Genomic DNA, 20,000 nt, shown 5'->3' with positions numbered 1-20,000 from the left:
AAAAAAAAAACAGAGAACAGAGAAGGCAAAAGATGGCAAGCGTGGGTATGTATAATTTCTACGGACAACGCAGGTGATGATGAGCCAAAGGGATTACAATTAAGGGTAGAAGTTGTCAATGAGGACACGTAAGGAGAATATGCAGGTGTGGAAATGAGAGATGTGTCTATTGGGGAGTTGGAAGGAAGGAAGTAAGTAGCAAGTGTTTGTGTGTGTGTGTGTGTGTGTGTGTGTGTGTGTGTGTGTGTGTGTGTGTGTGTGTGTGTGTGTGTGTGTGTGTGTGTGTGTGTGGTGAGTATGATTGACGAGCTTCACATCACACCACACAGCACACGGGTGACTAACTGCCAGGTGTGTGGGTGGGGTTAGTATGTAATGATGTCGTCACACCTGGATGCAATGATGAGGTTATAGCAACGAGACGAGAAACCAGACGGATCAACATTTTCGTTTTATTTCTTGTGACGCTTGAAAAAAGAAAAAGAAAATAAATGAGTGAATAGATAAAATGAATAAGAACCCAAGCAAAAGTAATACAACGCCATAAAACACGGTGATGTATGATGTAAATGCTAATCCTCTGATGCAATAATAAGCATTAGGAAGCATTAATCAAGTCCTCATCACATTTATCAAGACAGCGCATCACGGAGCGACCAGACCCCCCAGGAGAGAAGCGCTGAGGTGGTGGTGGTGGTGGTGGTGGTGGTGCAAGTGGTTATGGTGCTTGTGGAAGGCTCTCTCTCTCTCTCTCTCTCTCTCTCTCTTTTTCCTCTCTGACTCTGATTTTGCTTCTATTTTTCTCTCTTTTGCTCCTCTATTTCATTTGCTATTCAATAACTTTAGAAATACAACTCTCTCTCTCTCTCTCTCTCTCTCTCTCTCTCTCTCCATCACATACACTCACAGCTTGCAATACTGTCGCAAGATCTACAAACAATCACGCCATCAAAGTCACACTCAGACTTCAGGCAGCGGGACACACAACAGCGTCAAAACCAAAGTCCAAGGGGAAGACATGGCACGAGTGGACCTTTCTGAATCAAATGTTTGCCAGTATGAGACGAAGAGGTTGATCATCATAGGAGTACCATTAGCGAGAAGGAAATAGCTATGCAACCTTCTCCTACCTAATTGAATAGTAATCAGTGAAATGGATGATAAAAAAAAAAAAAAGAGACGTCTCCATAAATCGGGTCTTATTTTAGTGGAAGTTTTTAGCACCTCTGTCTTTTATGCCACGCTAGTCCCGGTAGCTCTTTATGTGTATCCCGGGCGATGTGTGTGGTGGTGGTGGTGGTGGTGGTGGTGGTCGTGGTGTTACTGAGAGTGGGTGCGGTGGGTGCCTGCATGTGTGTTGGTCTGTTGGTGGTTACTCTCGATGAAGTGAGAATAAAATCAATCTGGTTCAGTGTATGGCAAAGAAAGGAGATTAACTTGAATGTTCCTGTATTTCTTTGTACTCATTACTTTTTTTTTCCTCCTTTTAAATTGGCTCACCACTCGTGCCTGTTTGTTCCGCCTTTGGGTTATTCTCACTGCTCACCATTTATTTTTCTTCTCTCCGCCTTTTGTTTTTGCTTCTTCATTCTCTATTGTATTCTTTTCCAGTTTGCACACTTACTCCATACGCCTGTAGGTCTTCTAATCTATTCAATACTTTTTTTTCTTCTACTTTCAACTCATGTCTTTGCTTTACAGTGTCTTTAGTTTTCTCCTCTCCTCATGGCGTCCCTCGGCCTTTACATCGCTCCTCACAGCGCTGATAATAATGCTAATATTGATAATAATAATAATTTGTCTCGAGTAGCTAGCAAGAGAGGCTTAACCCCTTCACTACTGGGACACATTTTTACCTTTGAGATTTGTGTACGATTAAACCATTTTATTGACATTAGCAAGGGTCTATAAAGGTCAGAAGATTAATGGCCACAGTCTTCATTATTCTAATTCCCCCTTATAAGTTTCTAAAGCTGTATAAAACCACCAAATAGTTACCATAATGAACATAGAAAAGCGTCATGGTACTGAAGGGTTTAAAGACAAAGAAGAGAGACTTGGAAATCTAGATATGGTGCGATAAAGGTGAGGAGGCGAGCATAACATACACCGACAGTTATTCTCTTGCCCTGTGACAGTCATGACAGGTGAATTACACCGGCGATAACACCCGGTAGCAGTGAGACCAGTGACAAGGAAAGGCGATGGCGAGTGTTGGGAGAGAAGTGATGATGAGTCGAGACAGAAGAAATGGAATGTTTACCTGGCGATGTTGATAAGGCAAAAGTAGAGGTCTTTCAGCAAGGAGGAGGAGGAGGAGGAGGAGGAGGAGGAGGAGGAGGAGGGGAGGCGGGAGGAGGAGGAGGAGGAAGAGCTGAAGAAGGAGGAGAAAAACGACGACGACTAGGAGAAGAAGAAGAAGAAGAAGAAGAAGAAGAAGAAGAAGAAGAAGAAGAAGAAGAAGAAGAAGAAGAAGAAGAAGAAGAAGAAGAAGAAGAAGAAGAAGAAGAAGAAGAAGAAGAAGAAGAAGAAGAAGAAGAAGAAGAAGAAGAAGAAGAAGAAGAAGAAGAAGAAGAGAAGAAGAAGAGAGAGAGAGAGAGAGAGAGAGAGAGAGAGAGAGAGAGAGAGAGAGAGAGAGAGAGAGAGAGAGAGAGAGAGAGAGAGAGAGAGAGAGAGAGAGAGAGAGAGAGAGAGAGAGAGAGAGAGAGAGAGAGAGAGAGAGAGAGAGAGAGAGAGAGAGAGAGAGAGAGAAAGAGAGAGAGAGAGAGAGAGAGAGAGAGAGAGAGAGAGAGAGAGAGGAGTCACCAGTAGGCTTCCTCTAGGCCGGCCGAGGTAGAGGAAGAGGCAGACGGCGCGGAACTATCATAAAATTCAAGACTATTGATAGACTGAAGTTTTACGACGCGCGAGAAGCACCTACCCCTCCGTACACCCGCCGGAGCCTCCACGCCGCCGCGCCTCCCTCGGTCATAATATTGAGCTGTTAATGGAGAGGCTGTATTGTGAAGAGCTCGTCCACTGGTCTCCCATACAGGGCGTCCAGGCTCTCCACGGGTTATGGGGCTATGGCGGAGGCTTGCTGGAGTGGGGTCAGCGGCCTCGGTAAGTCCCGCAGGCTCGTAGGAAGACCGAGTGGTAATGCTAAAGAATCGGTGACTGGGATTGATGTTGGAAGATTATCAGTGGCAGGAATGTGACTACGGTTCATGCTGGCTATGCGGTGCTTTCTTCCCCAAGCTAATCATGGACGTATAAGATTGCTAATATTTTCTTATATAGAAAGTTAGGAGTCGCGTCGGTGTGTCAGGCCGTTAATTACTGTGAGATAACAGGGAGTAATCTAAGAAAAAATAGTCTCGATACAGATATTGATGTCTGAGGAAGAATTATTTGAACAGTAGCGAATTTGAAAGTATATGAATTGCACGTATAAAATGCGATATTGGTAAAACAGCTCCCATGCGTGTTGGCCAAAGTAGTGAGGAATGAGCAGACCAGAAGGTGCAGGACGAGGTAGGTGTTGTGAGGGCGAGGAGGAACGCAACACGCACGCATGCTCCTCACACCACCCTGCTGACACGCCACTGGGGAGTAAGGAGTGCCGCCTCGCCTGCTGCCAGCGATAGCGTCAGAACCAGCGCCTTTGCCAGGCTTGGTGCGAGTTAACTGATTGTGCAGGACGTGTATGGCAGCGTGGCGCCTTTGTGATCACACACACAACACACACACACACACACACACACACACACACACACACACACACACGAGCGTTTGACATTCTCCTTAAGCAAGACGAAGGAGAGAGTAGTGTGTGAAAACTAAACATTTTTCATAGATCGGACTATAAAAAAGGCTAAGCTCTCTCTGGGACGGTGCAACTGACGATCAAACACACATGCATACACACAGATAGACAGACAGTCAGACAGACAGACAGACAGGCAGGCAGACAGGCAGGCAGGCAGGCAGGCAGGTAGACAGACAGACAGACAGAGAGACAGACACAAACACAGAGGTCCCTTACCTTAGCTCCTGCCTCCAGTGGGTTCCAGTAGACGACGATGGCGTTATGGGCGATCTCCTCTATGCAGCCGATCAGACCCACGCTGTTCTTGGTGTCTGTGGAGGATGGGAACAAGTGAGCCGGAGCAATGAGGATGCAGCGACGTGCTAATTAAGTGTCATAAACAAATACAGAGTAAAGGAGCGTCCAAAACTACTGCATGTATCACCTGCTTATTATCTGACATAAAAATTAATTTATCGCCAACATCGCCAGCCGAGAACAGTAATCAGGTCAGTTGGGCTTCATGGAGAAAACCAAATCGCCCGCTGTGTTTGAGAGAAAGAGACAAAAAAGAAAAAAGAAAAAAAGAAAAAAACACTAAAGAAAGAAAAAAAGATACGGGAAACTCTGCTACAATGATGAACTTTAGGGAAGAGTGACTACGAAAACAATTATTAACATGGCAGGTGTTCAGAGAGGCACACGTGTGAATGTGAGGTGAAGAGAGACCAGGCAGGGGAAGCGAGGCGGGCCAGACAAGACCTGGTGTGGCGGGGGAGGTGGCGACCGAGCTGAGGCCACGACAGTTGTGATTATTGTGGGTGGGGAAATTTTTTACTCAGGAATGTAACTTGGGATTTTTTGAGCTAACGGTTTGAGAGAGAGAGAGAGAGAGAGAGAGAGAGAGAGCGTTAATGTGTCTGTACGTCTGCGTGTATGTGTGTGTGTGTGTTTCACTGTTTGATCTGCTGCAGTCTCTGACGAGACAGCCAGACGTTACCCTACGGAACGAGCTCAGAACTCATTATTTCCGATCTTCGGATAGGCCTGAGACCAGGTACACACCACGCACCGGGACAACAAGGTCACAACTCCTCGATTTACATCCCGTACCTACTCACTGCTAGGTGAACAGGGGCTACACGTGAAAGGAGACACACCCAAATATCTCCCCCCGGCCGGGGAATCGAACCCCTGTCCTCTGGCTTGTGAAGGCAGCGCTCTAACCACTGAGCTACCGGACGTGTGTGTGTGTGTGTGTGTGTGTGTGTGTGTGTGTGTGTGTGTGTGTGTGTGTGTGTGCGTGTGTACGTTTGTGTGTGTGTATGTGTGGGTGGGTAATACTTACTGATAACATTGTCATAATAAATAATCTCACTCTGGTGATAATAAGAGTAATAGGAGTAAGAGACCTCACTATACACATCGACAGCGGCAATCACGCGGGAGTAGCGGCGGTAGGGATGACAGTGATGGCTGTAATGGTGACTGGGGAGGCGGGGAGGGGTTAGTGTGTGTGATTATGGTAAGGGGAGTTATCTCAGCGACAGTAATGGAGATGGAGGGAGGGAGGAAGAGTGCAGAAACAGCGATAATAGCGCGGATAATGAAAGAGAAGATACAGGAAGCAATAAGTGTAGACGAAGGAGCTACAGCAGGAGTTACCACCTGGGAAAATGCCTGGCAGGGAAGAGTGACCACCTGGCGGAGGAAGGGACGGGAGGGAGGGAGTAACACCTTTTAGAGGCTTGGTAAGTAACTGAGAAAGCAGATGCCACTATGTTTCAGAAATAATTGCATGATTTTTCCTGATTGGGATTTTGATATTTCTCTCTCTCTCTCTCTCTCTCTCTCTCTCTCTCTCTAATTGAAACCAAAAATGCAGTCTTATGTTATATTCACACCCGGCCTACCTAACTGCTTTTTTTGTCAGGTTCTTAACGAAATTAGATATCGGCTTTCTTCTTTTATATCAATGTTCCTTTTACATTTTCCAATGAATTGATTTTTCCCTTATAGGTAACTCTCTCTCTCTCTCTCTCTCTCTCTCTCTCTCTCTCTCTCTCTCTCTCTCTCTCAGCCAGCCAGCCAGCCAGCCAGCCAGCCAGCCAGCCAGGTCTCCTTTCATTACTGTTAACACCTCCAATAAATGACAAGCACTCACTTCGATACGATGAACAGCTTTTAATTTCACTTATTACACGTAAGAACCTCTCGTTTCGGCGGAGCATCGCAGCTGGATCCCGCACCATTACGGCTCCAACATTCTCATTATCGCAGGCACTTCAACTCCTCACTGAAGGCACACACGCTTACCCAACCCAACAACCGCAGGCTCCTCACACTCCGCATCACTTAACAACGCGCTCTAATAAGATACTGCAACACCGCACATACATAGAACAGAAGCAAGGTATCATTGTGGTGGTGGTGGTGATGCTGAGGAGGAGGAGAAAGTGGTGTGTGTGTGTGTGTGTGTGTGTGTGTGTGTGTGTGTGTGTGTGTGTGTGTGTGTGTGTGTGTTTGGGAGACAAGTTGTGGTGTGAGGGGAAAGTGGAGATGAACATGATGGAAAAGATTAAATTTGGTCTTCCCTCCATATTGTTTTTCCCCCTCACCCTTCTCTCTCTCTCTCTCTCTCTCTCTCTTTCTTACATGTCTTTCCAGTGCCTCTGAGTTAACTACCTAACGGATCATTGAAATCTCTGAATAAGAATAATCCACTGATGTTATCTTAGTGCTAGATGAAACACAACCAAATTACAGAGCTACCCGAGTGCTTATTCACGTGTTAGGATTCATCGGAGCACACTGTTCTTTCCTAGACGCCTCGAGTTGTGCAGCGGCCGAGCGGTAACACCCATCAAGGTTTCTAGAAGAAGTGGGAGTAAATTGGGTGCCGTGGGCGCTACCGAGCTGATATTACACCGTGCAAGAACTCCTCCGTTTACTCCAGCGGGAAATGCCTTCTTCCCTCACTCCTCTTTCTATAATTTTCCAGTTTTCGCTTGGGCACGTCTACCACGTCTACACACGCACACACGCACTCACTCACACACACACACACACACACACACACACACACACACACACACACACACACACACACACACACACACACACACACACACAGAGTCCCTCTATTCTTCCTTGATGATATTTCTTCTCATGATGGCCCAACTTCGCTAACTTCCACAGACAAGTTTTTCTCAGTGGTTCATGCATGGCTGCAATAGTTTTCCTTAAGACTCTCTTGCCAGAGAGCTTCCCTCGGTATAATTTCTTTGTAAAATATACGTAGCGAGCCTTGACAGTTGTAGCATCGTTGTTCTCCTCTTCCCTTCTTACCCACAGCATGCCCGGGTGGTGTTCTCAAGTTCTTTACCTCCCCAGAGAGTTACCAGAGAATCTTTGCTACACGACCACATTATCTACGCTCCCCGCCTCATCTTCCTCCCCTCATTACCTGGTTACATTCAACTCTTCCCACTTCCCGTCACTGCACTAAGGACCCTTACACCCTTCCGTGCACCCCGTCCCATCCCTCTCGAATCCGGTCACACTTTCTCCCTCTTAACCTCCCTTCCTATCAACCTCTGGCGTGACTTTCCTGTCGTCATATTTTCCTTCTCTCGTGTTCCTCAACATCAAATATTCTCATTATTTTGGCGTTTATTTTATTTCTCGTCAGACCGATATTGTTTTTTTTTTTCCTGCCAACATGTTCACTCTATTATAATTATCATAGTTCCGTAAAGTGGCCGTTAATGATGTAAAATAAAATCATAATATCTTGCAGAGGTATTAGAATTTATCATATAACGAGGAGTGTTATTTTTTATGTCATCATCTTCGTTAAAATGTTAAATTACCATTATATATTCAACGGCATCACCACCAGCACCACCAGCAGCATCAACACCACCAGCAGCACCACCACCACCACCATCGTCGCCGTCGCCACCACCAGGAGTTTCTTCAAGCAAACGTCTTCTTCCGCCATTGTGTTCACAAGAAGGTGGTGGTTCGGTGCTTCTTAGTGGACCATGAAGCTTCATTCATATTAGCGTCACACAGTTTCTTAGCAGGCATTAAGACGTATCAGCGTGGCCCGGGGCTGCTCATTACAACATCCGTCCAGTAATTAAAAGTGTAATTGGGAGCCGTTCGCTTGCGTGGCAGTTGTCAGATTGAGAGCCATCGCGACAAATAAGACAATGGCGACGGTGCTTCATCAGACATAACAGGTGACGGTAGGTGCTCATGTTATCTGTGTTATACATAAGGTTTTACTTCCTGGCCCCAATTAATTTCTGATCGCGGCACTCAGCGAGACACAAAACACCGCAGAAGTCACTGGCCTGTGCACCAAGAATGCACTTCACCTGCGTGGCCGCTGCTGTTTTAACGGTTCACACGCCACCCACACAAAGAGCGACGCTCGTCACTACATATTAAACCCTGGATTTAGTTTCGCCCTGTTAACTTCTCAACACGAAAATTATCGGCAAGCACGAGGTATCTTATCTCTTTTTTTGCTTTAATAAAAGAGAATGAATAGACATTTTGTGTCTTGTCTTTCTTACGTTCCACACAATTGTACGTTAAAAACTGATAATTGATGTTCTACTATCAGAACACTACTAATTGTCACTCATACTCTCCAGGAAAACATGACCTCTCAAAATGTGTTCGAATTCTGAAGTTCATGACTTCGTCACAGCTACAACAACAACAATTAACGACAATAACAACAAGGAAATCAAGAGCCACAGCCCCATCATAGCCTCTGCAGCAGGGCAGAGATGCATAGGTGAGCTATAACGCCAGGGAGAGGGCAGGGCTAGGCCGTGCTGATGGCGGATGATGGTATCTTGCACGGTCGCCTGGGGCAGCGGCGGAGTGAGGGCTGCTTGTCGGCCTCTTAAGGTGTTGTGGGGAGGAAAGGGACCGCAGGCTCTGGCACATCGCCTATAGGCCTTCTTCACAAGCTCCCAAGCACACACGGGTCGGTCTACTACGCACAAGTCTTCTCTTATTCAAGAAGAAAATAATTTAGAAGCTTTGAAGAACTTTTCAAATCCTGTGAAAAATAACCTCATGAAACATATGGCATCCCTGGAGTACATTTAGTTGTAAGAACATTAATAGACTTCTATGTCAGCAGGTGGTGCGGGTGTTTCTCTTTTACAGCTGCAGTGTATCTAATCTGGTGGTTGGGGTGTTTGTGGCATTGCTGACGGCAGTCCTTCCTTGTTTCGGTGCGGTGTAGTAGCACCCACACTGTACCCACATCCTCCAGAACTATATAAGGGGGCTTTAAGTAGCAGTTTTTGCGAACAAGCAAATCAGCAATCTATTCATTCAAGATAATGCACCATCTCCCTTTACAGGACAACTCCTGTGTGTCTGTGCTGAGGAAGTGGCCAAGCGTCAGCGAGTCTTCACGACCGCTTCAGAAAAGCTATACATCCATAAATCAAGACGGTGACTTGACTTAAGGAAGCTTCTGAGGCACACACACTGAACTCTTCTGCCGGTACGAAAAACTGACCCTCTCTCCTCTCCTCTCCTCTCCTCTCCTCTCCTCTCTCTCTCTCTCTCTCTCTCTCTCTCTCTCCTCCCCCTTGATGATTGTCTCTAATTCTTTATATTTATGCAAAACATGATAAGAAAACCAATAAACAACCATCATAAAGAAACGCAAATTTTTCCCTTTTGATGTCAAGTAATATCATTCAGACAAAAAATAAAAATAAATATACGAATGAATAAAAGTGAGGGAGAAAAGGAACATTTAGATGAGTAGGAGGAAAAAATTAGTTGATGGTAAGTGTCTCTCTAAAACTCCGACATTAAACCGCGGACATTATAGTGTCCGGCATTCTGAGAGGGAGGAACAATTCCCTGCACACCACCACTCAAGTATAAATACCAATCAAGGAACCAGAGTACCAATTTGCGGTTTAATCTGCCTCGGAATCTTCTATACAGACGGTGGAGATGCGTGCAGGTAAGAGGGCCACTCAATAGTAATTATACACATTTTGCTGGCTGTGCCCCATGGGGAAGGGAGAGCCCAGGCTGCCGGCCGCACCCTCCCGTGAGGTCTCCTGTAGTTCTCAATCTGTTTCGTACAGGGGAATGCCCTACTGTTGCCTTATGTTGGTTCCTAATGAGGGGGAGCGCGGAGTGATGGGTTTATGGGGATGGTGGAGCAAGCTTCAGGATGTATGTACACGGCATGTAAATGTTGTCAGGGGCAGCGGCAGGTTATTCAGGACGTCCCAGTGCGGCCTGTGCTGGGATGCTCTCATGTTCCGGTGTCAGGGTCCCGCAGCGAGGCGGGGACACACGCCGACAGCTAAACATATATTTCTACTCATACGATATTCTAAAGGTATGCCTTGACCACCAAACAATATAGTTTATGACTTGTTTACTATATTCCGAAGCAAACAAAACGTATCACAAAAGCTTATAGAAAAAAAATCAATAAATATTTCCATTGAAGCCTGAGGGATGCACAAAGAAATATGAAATCTGCGCTCCGCCTCGCGTCCCTCGAAGGGGCATGGACAACTCACTCAGGCCGCCTCGCAGCACACTCCAGTGAGCGGCCGACACACAGCCTGCGGGTGGCGGGCCGTCTTCTCCGGTGGTCGTGAAGGCTGGTACTCGTGGTAATGGCTGTTCACGATGCAAATACTTAATTTTGTTACTACTAAACTGACTGCCAAGTTATCAAGAAAGGTTTTCATTTGTCTAGAAATTCCGCTTCCGCTCCTTACAGTCCAGTCCTTCCGGGCTAGGCTTATTACCAGGGGGGAAACCTCACGCAGTTAGGAAAATCCTTTTTAGATTTATGCATTTCAGCAAGAACACGACAGGTATCTACTGCATGGAAAGTGTGTGTGTGTGTGTGTGTGTGTGTGTGTGTGTGTGTGTGTGTGTGTGTGTGTGTGTGTGTGTGTGTGTGTGTGTGTGTGTGTGTGTGTGTGCAGTGCTCATCTATCATCGTGATGCGTCATGTTTACGACCTTAAAACGGTCTGCAATATGTCTGTGCAAAGGTAACTAAGGCGGGCGTGCTTGGCACCTGATGATTAACGTAATCTCTTTATGAAGGTGTTCAGGACCGAAACTCTCGACTATGTGGAGCAATAACTGTCATTCCACTGAACGAGGAAAAAAAATAAAAACTCATCCTTTCACCCGATCGCCTTCTGCGTGTCACACAGAGGAGCTCCCCGTCCCCTTAGTCCGCAGCAGGAGGATGGATGGCAAACCCGGGGCCGCCCACCTCAGCTCTTGGGAATGTATGGTGACGAGATAATGGATGTAAATGATGGGTTAAGGGGGGAAAGTGCTGGGCCGAGGGAAGCGGATACGTGAGTGACCAGACCACACAGCAACACGACTTCTTGGTCAGATAAAGACGCAAAAATTATTAATTTCTCTCTACGTTACAGCTGCAAAGCTTCAACTACACTTGCTACAGGATAGAATATACTTCTTTTGCATGTTGTTAGAGATAAAACAGTATGCCATTGACAGTAACGCCAAGAATTCCAACGAGGATGAGTACGACGACGAACGAAAGGAAGGAAAGAACAACATGAGCATGAGGTGGAGGAGGAGCACAATCTGTATATCTAATGAGGTAGTGAGGTGGAAGTGGCTGAAATTATTATATATATGAAAAGAAGCATGTTTTCCAGCAAACTCACGGAAATGCACATTCATCAAAATGACAGAGGGAAGGGAAGCAAGGCAGTAATGAGTGACGGATAGTTTCAACCGCATGGGAAAATAAATGACCCGCTTAATCACTTTTTATGATATTCACGGCCACTCCAGCAGCTGTAGTCTGATGATTACAAGGGAAAGTTTATAGCAGTTAATAGAGATAAGCTTTCTTTATGCAATTTCTGTGGTGGCGAGACTTGAAGTGTGGTTGCCAACGCTACCTCCTCTGAGTGACTGTCTGGCTTTGTCCGTTGATGTCTGTGGGTTTCCAGCACCATGTAGTGATATATGACCATGCTGCTGCTGCATCAAAATTCAACCTATCTGTCAGTTCAATAGTCTGTCAGTCAATCAATGCCTCGTGTATTCCAGAATGCTTTCCCACTCTCTTTTCATCATTGACTTTCCCGCAGCTAATACTCAGATAAGCAATGTGTTGACTGACGAAGAGATGAAAATCACGTATGAAGAATATCTGAATTACAACTTGACGGTGGTGTAATTCGTCTTTAACTCTTCGCTCCATCGCCTCTGGTCACAGTCCGGTTACTATCTCATACCTCGACCCCGTTGCGAGACTTGAGACGAAGCGGGAAAGATAAGGAAATGTGCTGAGATTCCCCTGAAGCTTCTCATGGGGTATTATAATTGCACGTTTTCATTTTATTTTTTTGTGTATGTGTGTATTGGCTTCCTTCAAAGCGTTTTTTTTAGTTTCTTTACGACTAATGATGTGCACGCTTCTATTCTTTCTCGCTCACTCCCTTTCTTTTTCTCCATATTCGTGTGGAAAACTGTATTTCCTATCCTCAAATAATCTGGCTTTGTTCTCTTCCTTTCCAACTATTACGGAGCAGTCCAAATCTTTTTAACTGCCGATCTTTTCTCAGGCGATGCACGAATTTACACCACCGTCTTCCGTCTCCCCTATGCTCCTCGCACGGTAGAAAACGATAATACGAGTTGTTTCAAAGGGAAAACTATAATTGCCAGGAAATATCTGAGTTTCTGATGCAGAAAAAAAAATTATACCATTGGACATGAAAGCGTGGGAAAATGGAGATGGAAAAGGAAGAGAGAAAAAAAAATACATATGAAAGAAATGTGAACACAGAAAGAAATGAGCACTGAGTGGACGGTTATAAAAAAAAAAAAAAAAAAAAAAATTATGTACATACATACACTGAGGAAAGGAACAATGATAAAGTTAATAAGCAAAAGGAGAAAGGCGGGGATGACTTAAAGGAATGAGAATGTAAGGCAGTAAGAAACACACAAGAAACTAAAGGATAGTTGCTAACATGCTGATCCAAATCGTATCTATACGAGTATAATGCAATTCTGTGTTTTTTCCCTACCAAATGACAAAGGCTTCTGTGGAGTGAAATAGCCAGCTGAAAGTCATGAGCTGCCCTCGGGTCTGAGTGGGAGGAGGAGCTAGTGGGAGGGAAATTGCTCTCTATCCGACTCTCTATATCGTGGGAAACCATAACGAGTCTTAACTGAAGCTTCGTGGCAAACGTTGTTGAAAGAAAGTCTCGTCTATGTAACAGCCAAGGTTTTCTATGTACAAATGTGGGATTCTTATGAGAACAGCTAGATACTGACTAATGGGGAGCAGCGCGTAGCTCGGCAAGGTGCGAGAAACACCAGTGAAACTAAATTTTCATATAAGAATAATAAATATATAACTTGAGACAGGCTGGTAATCGATTGGCCCAAGGCTGAGGTGGAAATGAAGCTGCAGCGAGACCTCTGCCGCCACTCTCTACCTTGCCTCTGCCACTTGCAGTTTCGTCGATAACCATAAGAACGACCTCAGCAGGAAAACCATTGCAGACTTCCATCCCTTCCTGCATGAACAAGACTAGATGGTAGTTTTTTTTTTATAGTACTGTTTCCCTAAATCTGGTTTGAAAATTGGCAATATAAGAGACAAAAAATAAATCTGGTTATGTTACAAACTTAAAATAAAATAATAGTAGACTTAATTATAGTGCAAAATACGGTAGCAGCTATCACGCAGAAGTTGTGTGTGTGTGTGTGTGTGTGTGTGTGTGTGTGTGTGTGTGTGTGTGTGTGTGTGTGTGTGTGTGCACACACACACACACACACACACACACACACACACACACACACACACTTCCCATGAGTATGTACACCCGAAGAAGGCGATGCACAGGTGTGTTGAGGAGCGTGATCAGAGAGAAAGTGGTCACTGACACATTACATCAGCAGGGCAGCTTGTCACTGTCTTTTTGGTCTACAATGATTAGGGAGAAATTCTTGAACGATCGATTTTTTTTTCTTACTTGTGACTTGACATTAAATTCTGCGGTGGTGATTCCTGGTGATATGTTGGTGATGGTGGTGATTGTGGTGATGGGCACGGCAGAGGTGGAGGCGGGACAGGTAAAGGTGGCTCTCGGTAACAATTATTGTGGGGTCAGATATCTCTCAGGAGAAAATGTGAATTTCGCCAAAGAAAGAGTGTAACGCCATATATATATATATATATATATATATATATATATATATATATATATATATATATATATATATATATATATATATATATATATATATATATATATATATGTTTGCTAGTGTGTGTGTGTGTGTGTGTGTGTGTGTGTGTGTGTGTGTGTGTGTGTGTGTGTGTGTGTGTGTGTGTGTGTGTGAGAGAGAGAGAGAGAGAGAGAGAGAGAGAGAGAGAGAGAGAGAGAGAGAGAGAGAGAGAGAGAGAGAGAGAGAGAGAGAGAGAGAGAGAGAGAGAGAGAGAGAGAGAGAGAGAGAGAGAGAGAGAGAGAGATGTATAAATGAGTACACTAACTTTCTTCAAACCGCGGGGTATTTCTAGTCCAAGCAGGACAATTTTCTTCTTCTAGATGAGGTCTAAAATAACTCAGGAAAAATATACAGATTACATCGTTTCAGGTACAAATTTCAGGCAATGATGACGCCGCGCATTGACCTTGAAAAGAGCAACGTCACCCAGAAACTGGGAATACGATCTGATCCCTGAGGCCGCCGAGGGGGAGTAGAGGGAGGGCAGGGACGGTGCCCTCCCCTTCCCCAGTCCGGTACCCTGGGTGAGGCGGCTGCCAGAAATGTCGACTGACACATGCTGTCTGCCATCTCTGAGCAGCACGACGCCCTGGGCAGCGCCGGGCAGGAATGACCTGTCTGAGGCCGCTTTTTTTCCCCATTTCCTTTCAATCTGTCTCTTTGACTCTCTCCTCATAGTAAGCATTCATTCATCCCTGGGCAGCTCGTCCTCGGCAAGGAGTGAACTCATCTTTCTTTAGAGGAAGAAAGCGTGGCTAGTTCCAAGCTAATGAAAAGACGCGTTCCTATTGAAGAAACCTATGCATGTGCAAAGGATTAATGAAAAAAAAAAGTTTCCTTGACCGTTAAGAAGCACCATCTACGACCACCTTTAAAGATGAGTGGTCGAGATTGCTAAGGTTGAGGAGCGGGCGCTGCTGTGTCTGCATGAGATACTTGGCTGTATGATGTAATACCTCCTGTCATGGGGTGGTTTATGCTCTCACGCCCCCTATCATAGACATCTTCAACACTTCAAGGCTACCACTCTTATACTTCCCCTCAGGTGTCACTCCAATTTTACTTACCAGCTAACAGAGGAATGAAATTTACTTGACATATGGAATCCTTGAGGATGTGTAAATCTCAAAAGAGTGAGAGGAGGAGGAGCAGGAGGAGGAGGAGGAGGCAAAGAGAAAAGAAAGGCTGTGTTAGTGGAAAAAGTAAATGGCATTGGAGACAACATAACGGCAAGAGAGGGAGGATGATAAAACTTACAAAAATGGAGTAAAAGAAAGTATAGGATGAGGATAAGGTTGAACAATGGGAAAAGAGATACGGAGAAAAAAAGAGGTGAAACTGAAAAGAAGAAACAGAAGATGAAACAGAAGAAGAAAGAGAAAGAAAATAAAAAAATAGTAAAGATAAAATATTATCTAAAACAGAAAAAGGAACAAGAAAAGAAAAAGAAAGATGAGAAAAAAACATTATCTAAACAGGAGAAAGAAGAAAGAAAAGAAGGCAAAACATTAGAATCGTGACCTACCGACGTCAAGGATGCGCTGCTTGACCGAGTGCTGCCGACTGTGCCAAAACTGCCAGGCCTTGATCTCGTCCTCCTGTGTCTTCTCCTCCCGGAACACCAGCATCACCATGGACTGCAACGGAGAGAAAGCCAGTGAAAGTGTGTATAACTCCAGGGGGAATCTGGTATCTTTGGCAACGAAGAGAGAGAAAGCTGATAAAGCCTAGATGCCTTCAATTAAATCTGCTTGATGAAAAAAAACACATTAAAAATAGAAAGAGGATGATGCTTGCCTCCGTAATATAAATGAATGCTCCACCGGACTGGAGAAAGTACCACGTGCGTACAGGGGCGTCCGCTGCTTATGGCTCGCTGGTAATCAACGAAGGTGTGAAAAAAAAGTCAATTTCCCGCCCCTTGTTAACGCGGGAGTAAGTGTGAGTACGAAGCTTGGCAGGTGGTCGAGTCTGCCTCCTTGTAATGACTCACCCGCTGCTTTCAATGCTATTTTTACTCTTTTTGCTCCATACAAATTTGTTTTCATCACTCGTGTTTTGTACAGACACGTAGTTCAATTTATTCTCAGTATTTACAATTATATTTCCTCCTTTTTATATTTTCCTCTCCGTCTTTCTCCATCCACTGTATCTGTTACGAATCCAAACATTTGATCCAATTATCGACAGTGATTAATGTTCAGTGTTTTCTTTTGCATCAAAGAGAGAGTCCCGCCTCAGGGGCTGTTCTGGATTGAGGGCACAAGTTACAATGCCCCAAGGAACTCTTTTAATTTCGCAAGAGGCAACACTATCGCGAATACACATGATGCCAGCAGCTCTATCTGCAACTGCTTCTGGGTCGCCTCGTCCTACTATGACATGCAGCGGCTTGGGGCAAGACTGGCCATTTTTCTTCACTAATTCTACCACCGCCCGAGGGAGTCTAGGTGACGGATCTCTTGTTGTTTGTGTCACACGGCTGCCGAACAGATGCATTCTTTCTCTCTCCCTCCCTCCCTCTCCATCTACAAGTTGTGTTGAGGCAATCTTATGATCCTTAACGACCACTGTTCGTCTCCCATGTGTGAGAACCATCAATTTCTCCTTGACTACCACATGACTGAATCACCCAAATTATCATACATGAATAAAAACCCAAGATAGAGCAAATTATATTCGCTCCTCCCTTCTCCTGGAGCTACAGGGAGTCTGGGCCACTCCGATGCTTCTGAGAATACTGTCTCATTAGTTCTTTAAATTGCTGGTAATTCATCGCCATCACTGCGATGCAAAGTCGTAGTTGCATCACGAGCAGCGGTGACGAGGACGAGGGGAGGAGCGTCAGGGTGGAAACCTCTCATTTGCTTCCTTATCATCCTCAAGTGCTTGTCTTCCTAGGACTGGGTGCGGTAATATATATAAAACTTCCTGTCAATGGAATACTTTCAAATTATACACCGTGAAACCTTATATGGGGTCTTTTAGAGATCAACATGTCATTGTACAGGGACTGCCGCATTGTCCAAACATTCATGAACACTGGAGACAAAAAAAAGTGGAAAATATCTGTTCTGGAAAACCTAACAATTGAAAAAGAAAAGTCATTGAGCAAAACCAAATCAAAACATTATTCACCACGAATGAAGCATACATTTATCATCCCGAGAACCGCCTACTGTCTCCAACACCTGCGTGGAGAAGACGAGGAAGAAGTGTTCTACTCTTGACCTATGGGAGTAACGCTGGCGCTTCGATAACCACAGCAGACCGCGCTCCAGAAGGTGAGGTGGATTTGAAGCGGAAAATTCGGGAGAAATGAGATATGTAAACAGCACGGTCATGAGTAAACACATTATATTATTCTCTCTCTCTCTCTCTCTCTCTCTCTCTCTCTCTCTCTCTCTCTCTCTCTCTCTCTCACACACACACACACGAATAAATCTGAAACCCGAATAAGAGTGGCGCACTATGGCATTGGTAAAAAAAAAATAATAATAATATCCTGCGGCGGTAGGACCTTGCATACCTGAGGATTAGCTCTTGTTAGGTCCACGAACAGGAGAGGCAGGGAGGAGGAGGAGGAGGAGGAGGAGGAGGAGGAGGAGGAGGAGGAGGAGGAGGAGGAGGAGGAGGAGGAGGAAGAGAAGGAGGAGGAGGAAAGCAGAAGGAGATGGAAAAGAGCGCGAAGAGAAGGTGAACCGGGAGAATGGGAAAGGAAAGGGAGGAAAAGAACTACGATAGGACAAGAAGGAAAGGGAATGAAGGAGAAAAAAAAAGGTGAGATTATAAAGTGAAAGACTGCAGAGAGAACCTGGCAACATAAAACGACACACTAATATCAGTTAAGAAAATAGAAAAAAGAAAAAAAATGAGAGAAAATAAAAAAAAAACCTTGCCTATGAGAAAACTAAGATATAACAACATAACATACGAACACACACACACAAAAAAAAAAATAAAAACAATAGAAACTCCGAGAAATCAAAGAGTTACACGTGGCGGGCCCTGTAAGCATTTTGTCAATAAACTAACTTCGAAACATACCTATACCCCATTTAAGTAGCATGAAAGGTGTGACCAGTGGGGAGCAGGTGAGGAAGAACGACCCTACAACAGATCAGTATCAACTAAACACTCAGGTAGGACTGGAAGGCGTAAGGAAGGAAAGAGGCATAGGAGGAAGGGAAGGGGAGAGGAAGAGATGGATAAATGGCTGATATAAGAAGGATGGGATGGAAGGCATGGGAGGGGGAGGCATATGGAAGCTGGTGGGAAGGGATTAGGTAAGGAGGAGGAGGGAGGGAGGAGGGGCTGGGCGGAGATGAGGCTACATAATATAGTTTAGGGCTACTGGACTTGACTGTGCTCCTGCTCTTAACGTTTTACTCGAGAGAGAGAGAGAGAGAGAGAGAGAGAGAGAGAGAGAGAGAGAGAGAGAGAGAGAGAGAGAGAGAGAGAGAGAGAGAGAGAGAGAGAGAGAGAGAGAGAGAGAGAGAGAGAGAGAGAGAGAGAGAGAGAGAGAGAGAGAGAGAGAGAGAGAGAGAGAGAGAGAGAGAGAGAGAGAGAGAGAGAGAGAGAGAGAGAGAGAGAGAGAGAGAGAGAGAGAGAGAGAGAGAGAGAGAGAGAGAGAGAGAGAGAGAGAGAGAGAGAGAGAGAGAGAGAGAGAGAAATATATGATGATGATGGGAGAAAACAAGACACTCTCTAACCAGACAACGTAGGGAAGACAGACAGACAAACACACAGAGAGAAGAAAGGAGAGGAGGGGGAAGAGGAGGAGGAGAAGGAGGTCAGAGCGGAATACGCCCCTTGTGTCTCGCCTCACCTGGAGATACGTCATAAAGAAAAGCATACGAGACGTTGATTAAGCTTGCTAACGAACAGACGCAAGACCTGAAGGAAAACCCAATCCACACTGATGCACCAGAACCTTCCCTCATCACCTGCCACCGCCAGTTTGACTCACACGTCCCGGGGATCAGGAGAGGCAGTTTGATGAGGATGCAGCCGAGGACCGCGCCCTTCATCCAACCCATTAACTGGATCCTTAACGAGCCGCCAACATCCTCAGCTTCGGACGCTGTGTATTAAGCATAAGAGAGGCACGTAGAAGACGGACGCCAGGTGCTATAGCCTCGCCAGCCTTGTTTCTGCTTCGCCCCGCCTACCTACAACGTGCTCGCGGGCCCGCACGCCGAGCACCTATACGAGTAAGGCCAAGGATGAACCACACTGGCTCTTGCAAAGGCCCAATTCTTGATGAATATAAAAGATAAAATGAATATCTGGAAGCCTTTGAAATACACTCAATGAGACAGGTTGGGACAGCTGGGGGTGGGGCAGGGGCCAGGACCCGAGGAGGTGGAGGACGGGGAGCAAAGGGGGGTGTCTTTAAAGGAGAAGTGAAAGGGGGAGGGAGAGGCAGCCATGTCTTAGAAAAATAGAGGGAGGCTAAAGGTGGATATAGGTTACGGGAAGAGGGAGGGGATGGAAGGTGGGGGTAAAGAGTAGGGCATGGAGAGACAGGGTGATGACGGTGAGAGGAGGAGGAGGAGGAGGAGGAGGAGGAGGAGGAGGAGGAGGAGGAGGAGGAGGAGGCACAAGAGAGAGGGAAGGATTGGGGGGAGGTGCGTGTAGGAATATCAGTGTGCAATTTTTTTTTTCTCTCATCATCAACCGCCGCGCCCAGCAACGTCACCGCCGTATTCGCGTCTCCTGCCTCGCCCAACACGATCCAGGGAACACCTCAACACGTGTACAGATTCACAGAGGGAGACAAGATAGACTTAAGGCGATGCTTCATAAACACATCACCTCTGCGTCAAAATACCACAGGCAAGGCGGGACTTAATCATGAAACTACGTCATAGCAAAGGCGAGGCGGCAGGTAAGCT

The 20,000-nt window shown here is 45.5% G+C and overlaps 1 protein-coding gene across 6 annotated transcripts in view; it reads right to left on the bottom strand.

Moving 5' to 3' along the window:
• The window catches only part of LOC123518577 (protein grainyhead-like), a 494,700-nt gene that overhangs the window by 16,954 nt on the left and 457,746 nt on the right, over nucleotides 1-20,000 (bottom strand). For all 6 annotated transcript variants that reach the window (XM_045279450.1, XM_045279449.1, XM_045279454.1 and 3 more), the window contains 2 exons: nucleotides 15,629-15,740; nucleotides 4,025-4,119 (listed from right to left, as the gene is read on the bottom strand). In XM_045279450.1, the coding sequence (XP_045135385.1) occupies nucleotides 4,025-4,119; nucleotides 15,629-15,740 (207 nt within the window). The remainder of the gene's footprint in view (nucleotides 1-4,024; nucleotides 4,120-15,628; nucleotides 15,741-20,000) is intronic.

This window comes from Portunus trituberculatus, chromosome 44 (genome assembly GCF_017591435.1).
Source record: "Portunus trituberculatus isolate SZX2019 chromosome 44, ASM1759143v1, whole genome shotgun sequence".
In the NCBI taxonomy this organism is placed as follows: domain Eukaryota; kingdom Metazoa; phylum Arthropoda; class Malacostraca; order Decapoda; family Portunidae; genus Portunus; species Portunus trituberculatus.
This window is presented reverse-complemented; position numbering and strand designations above follow the sequence as displayed.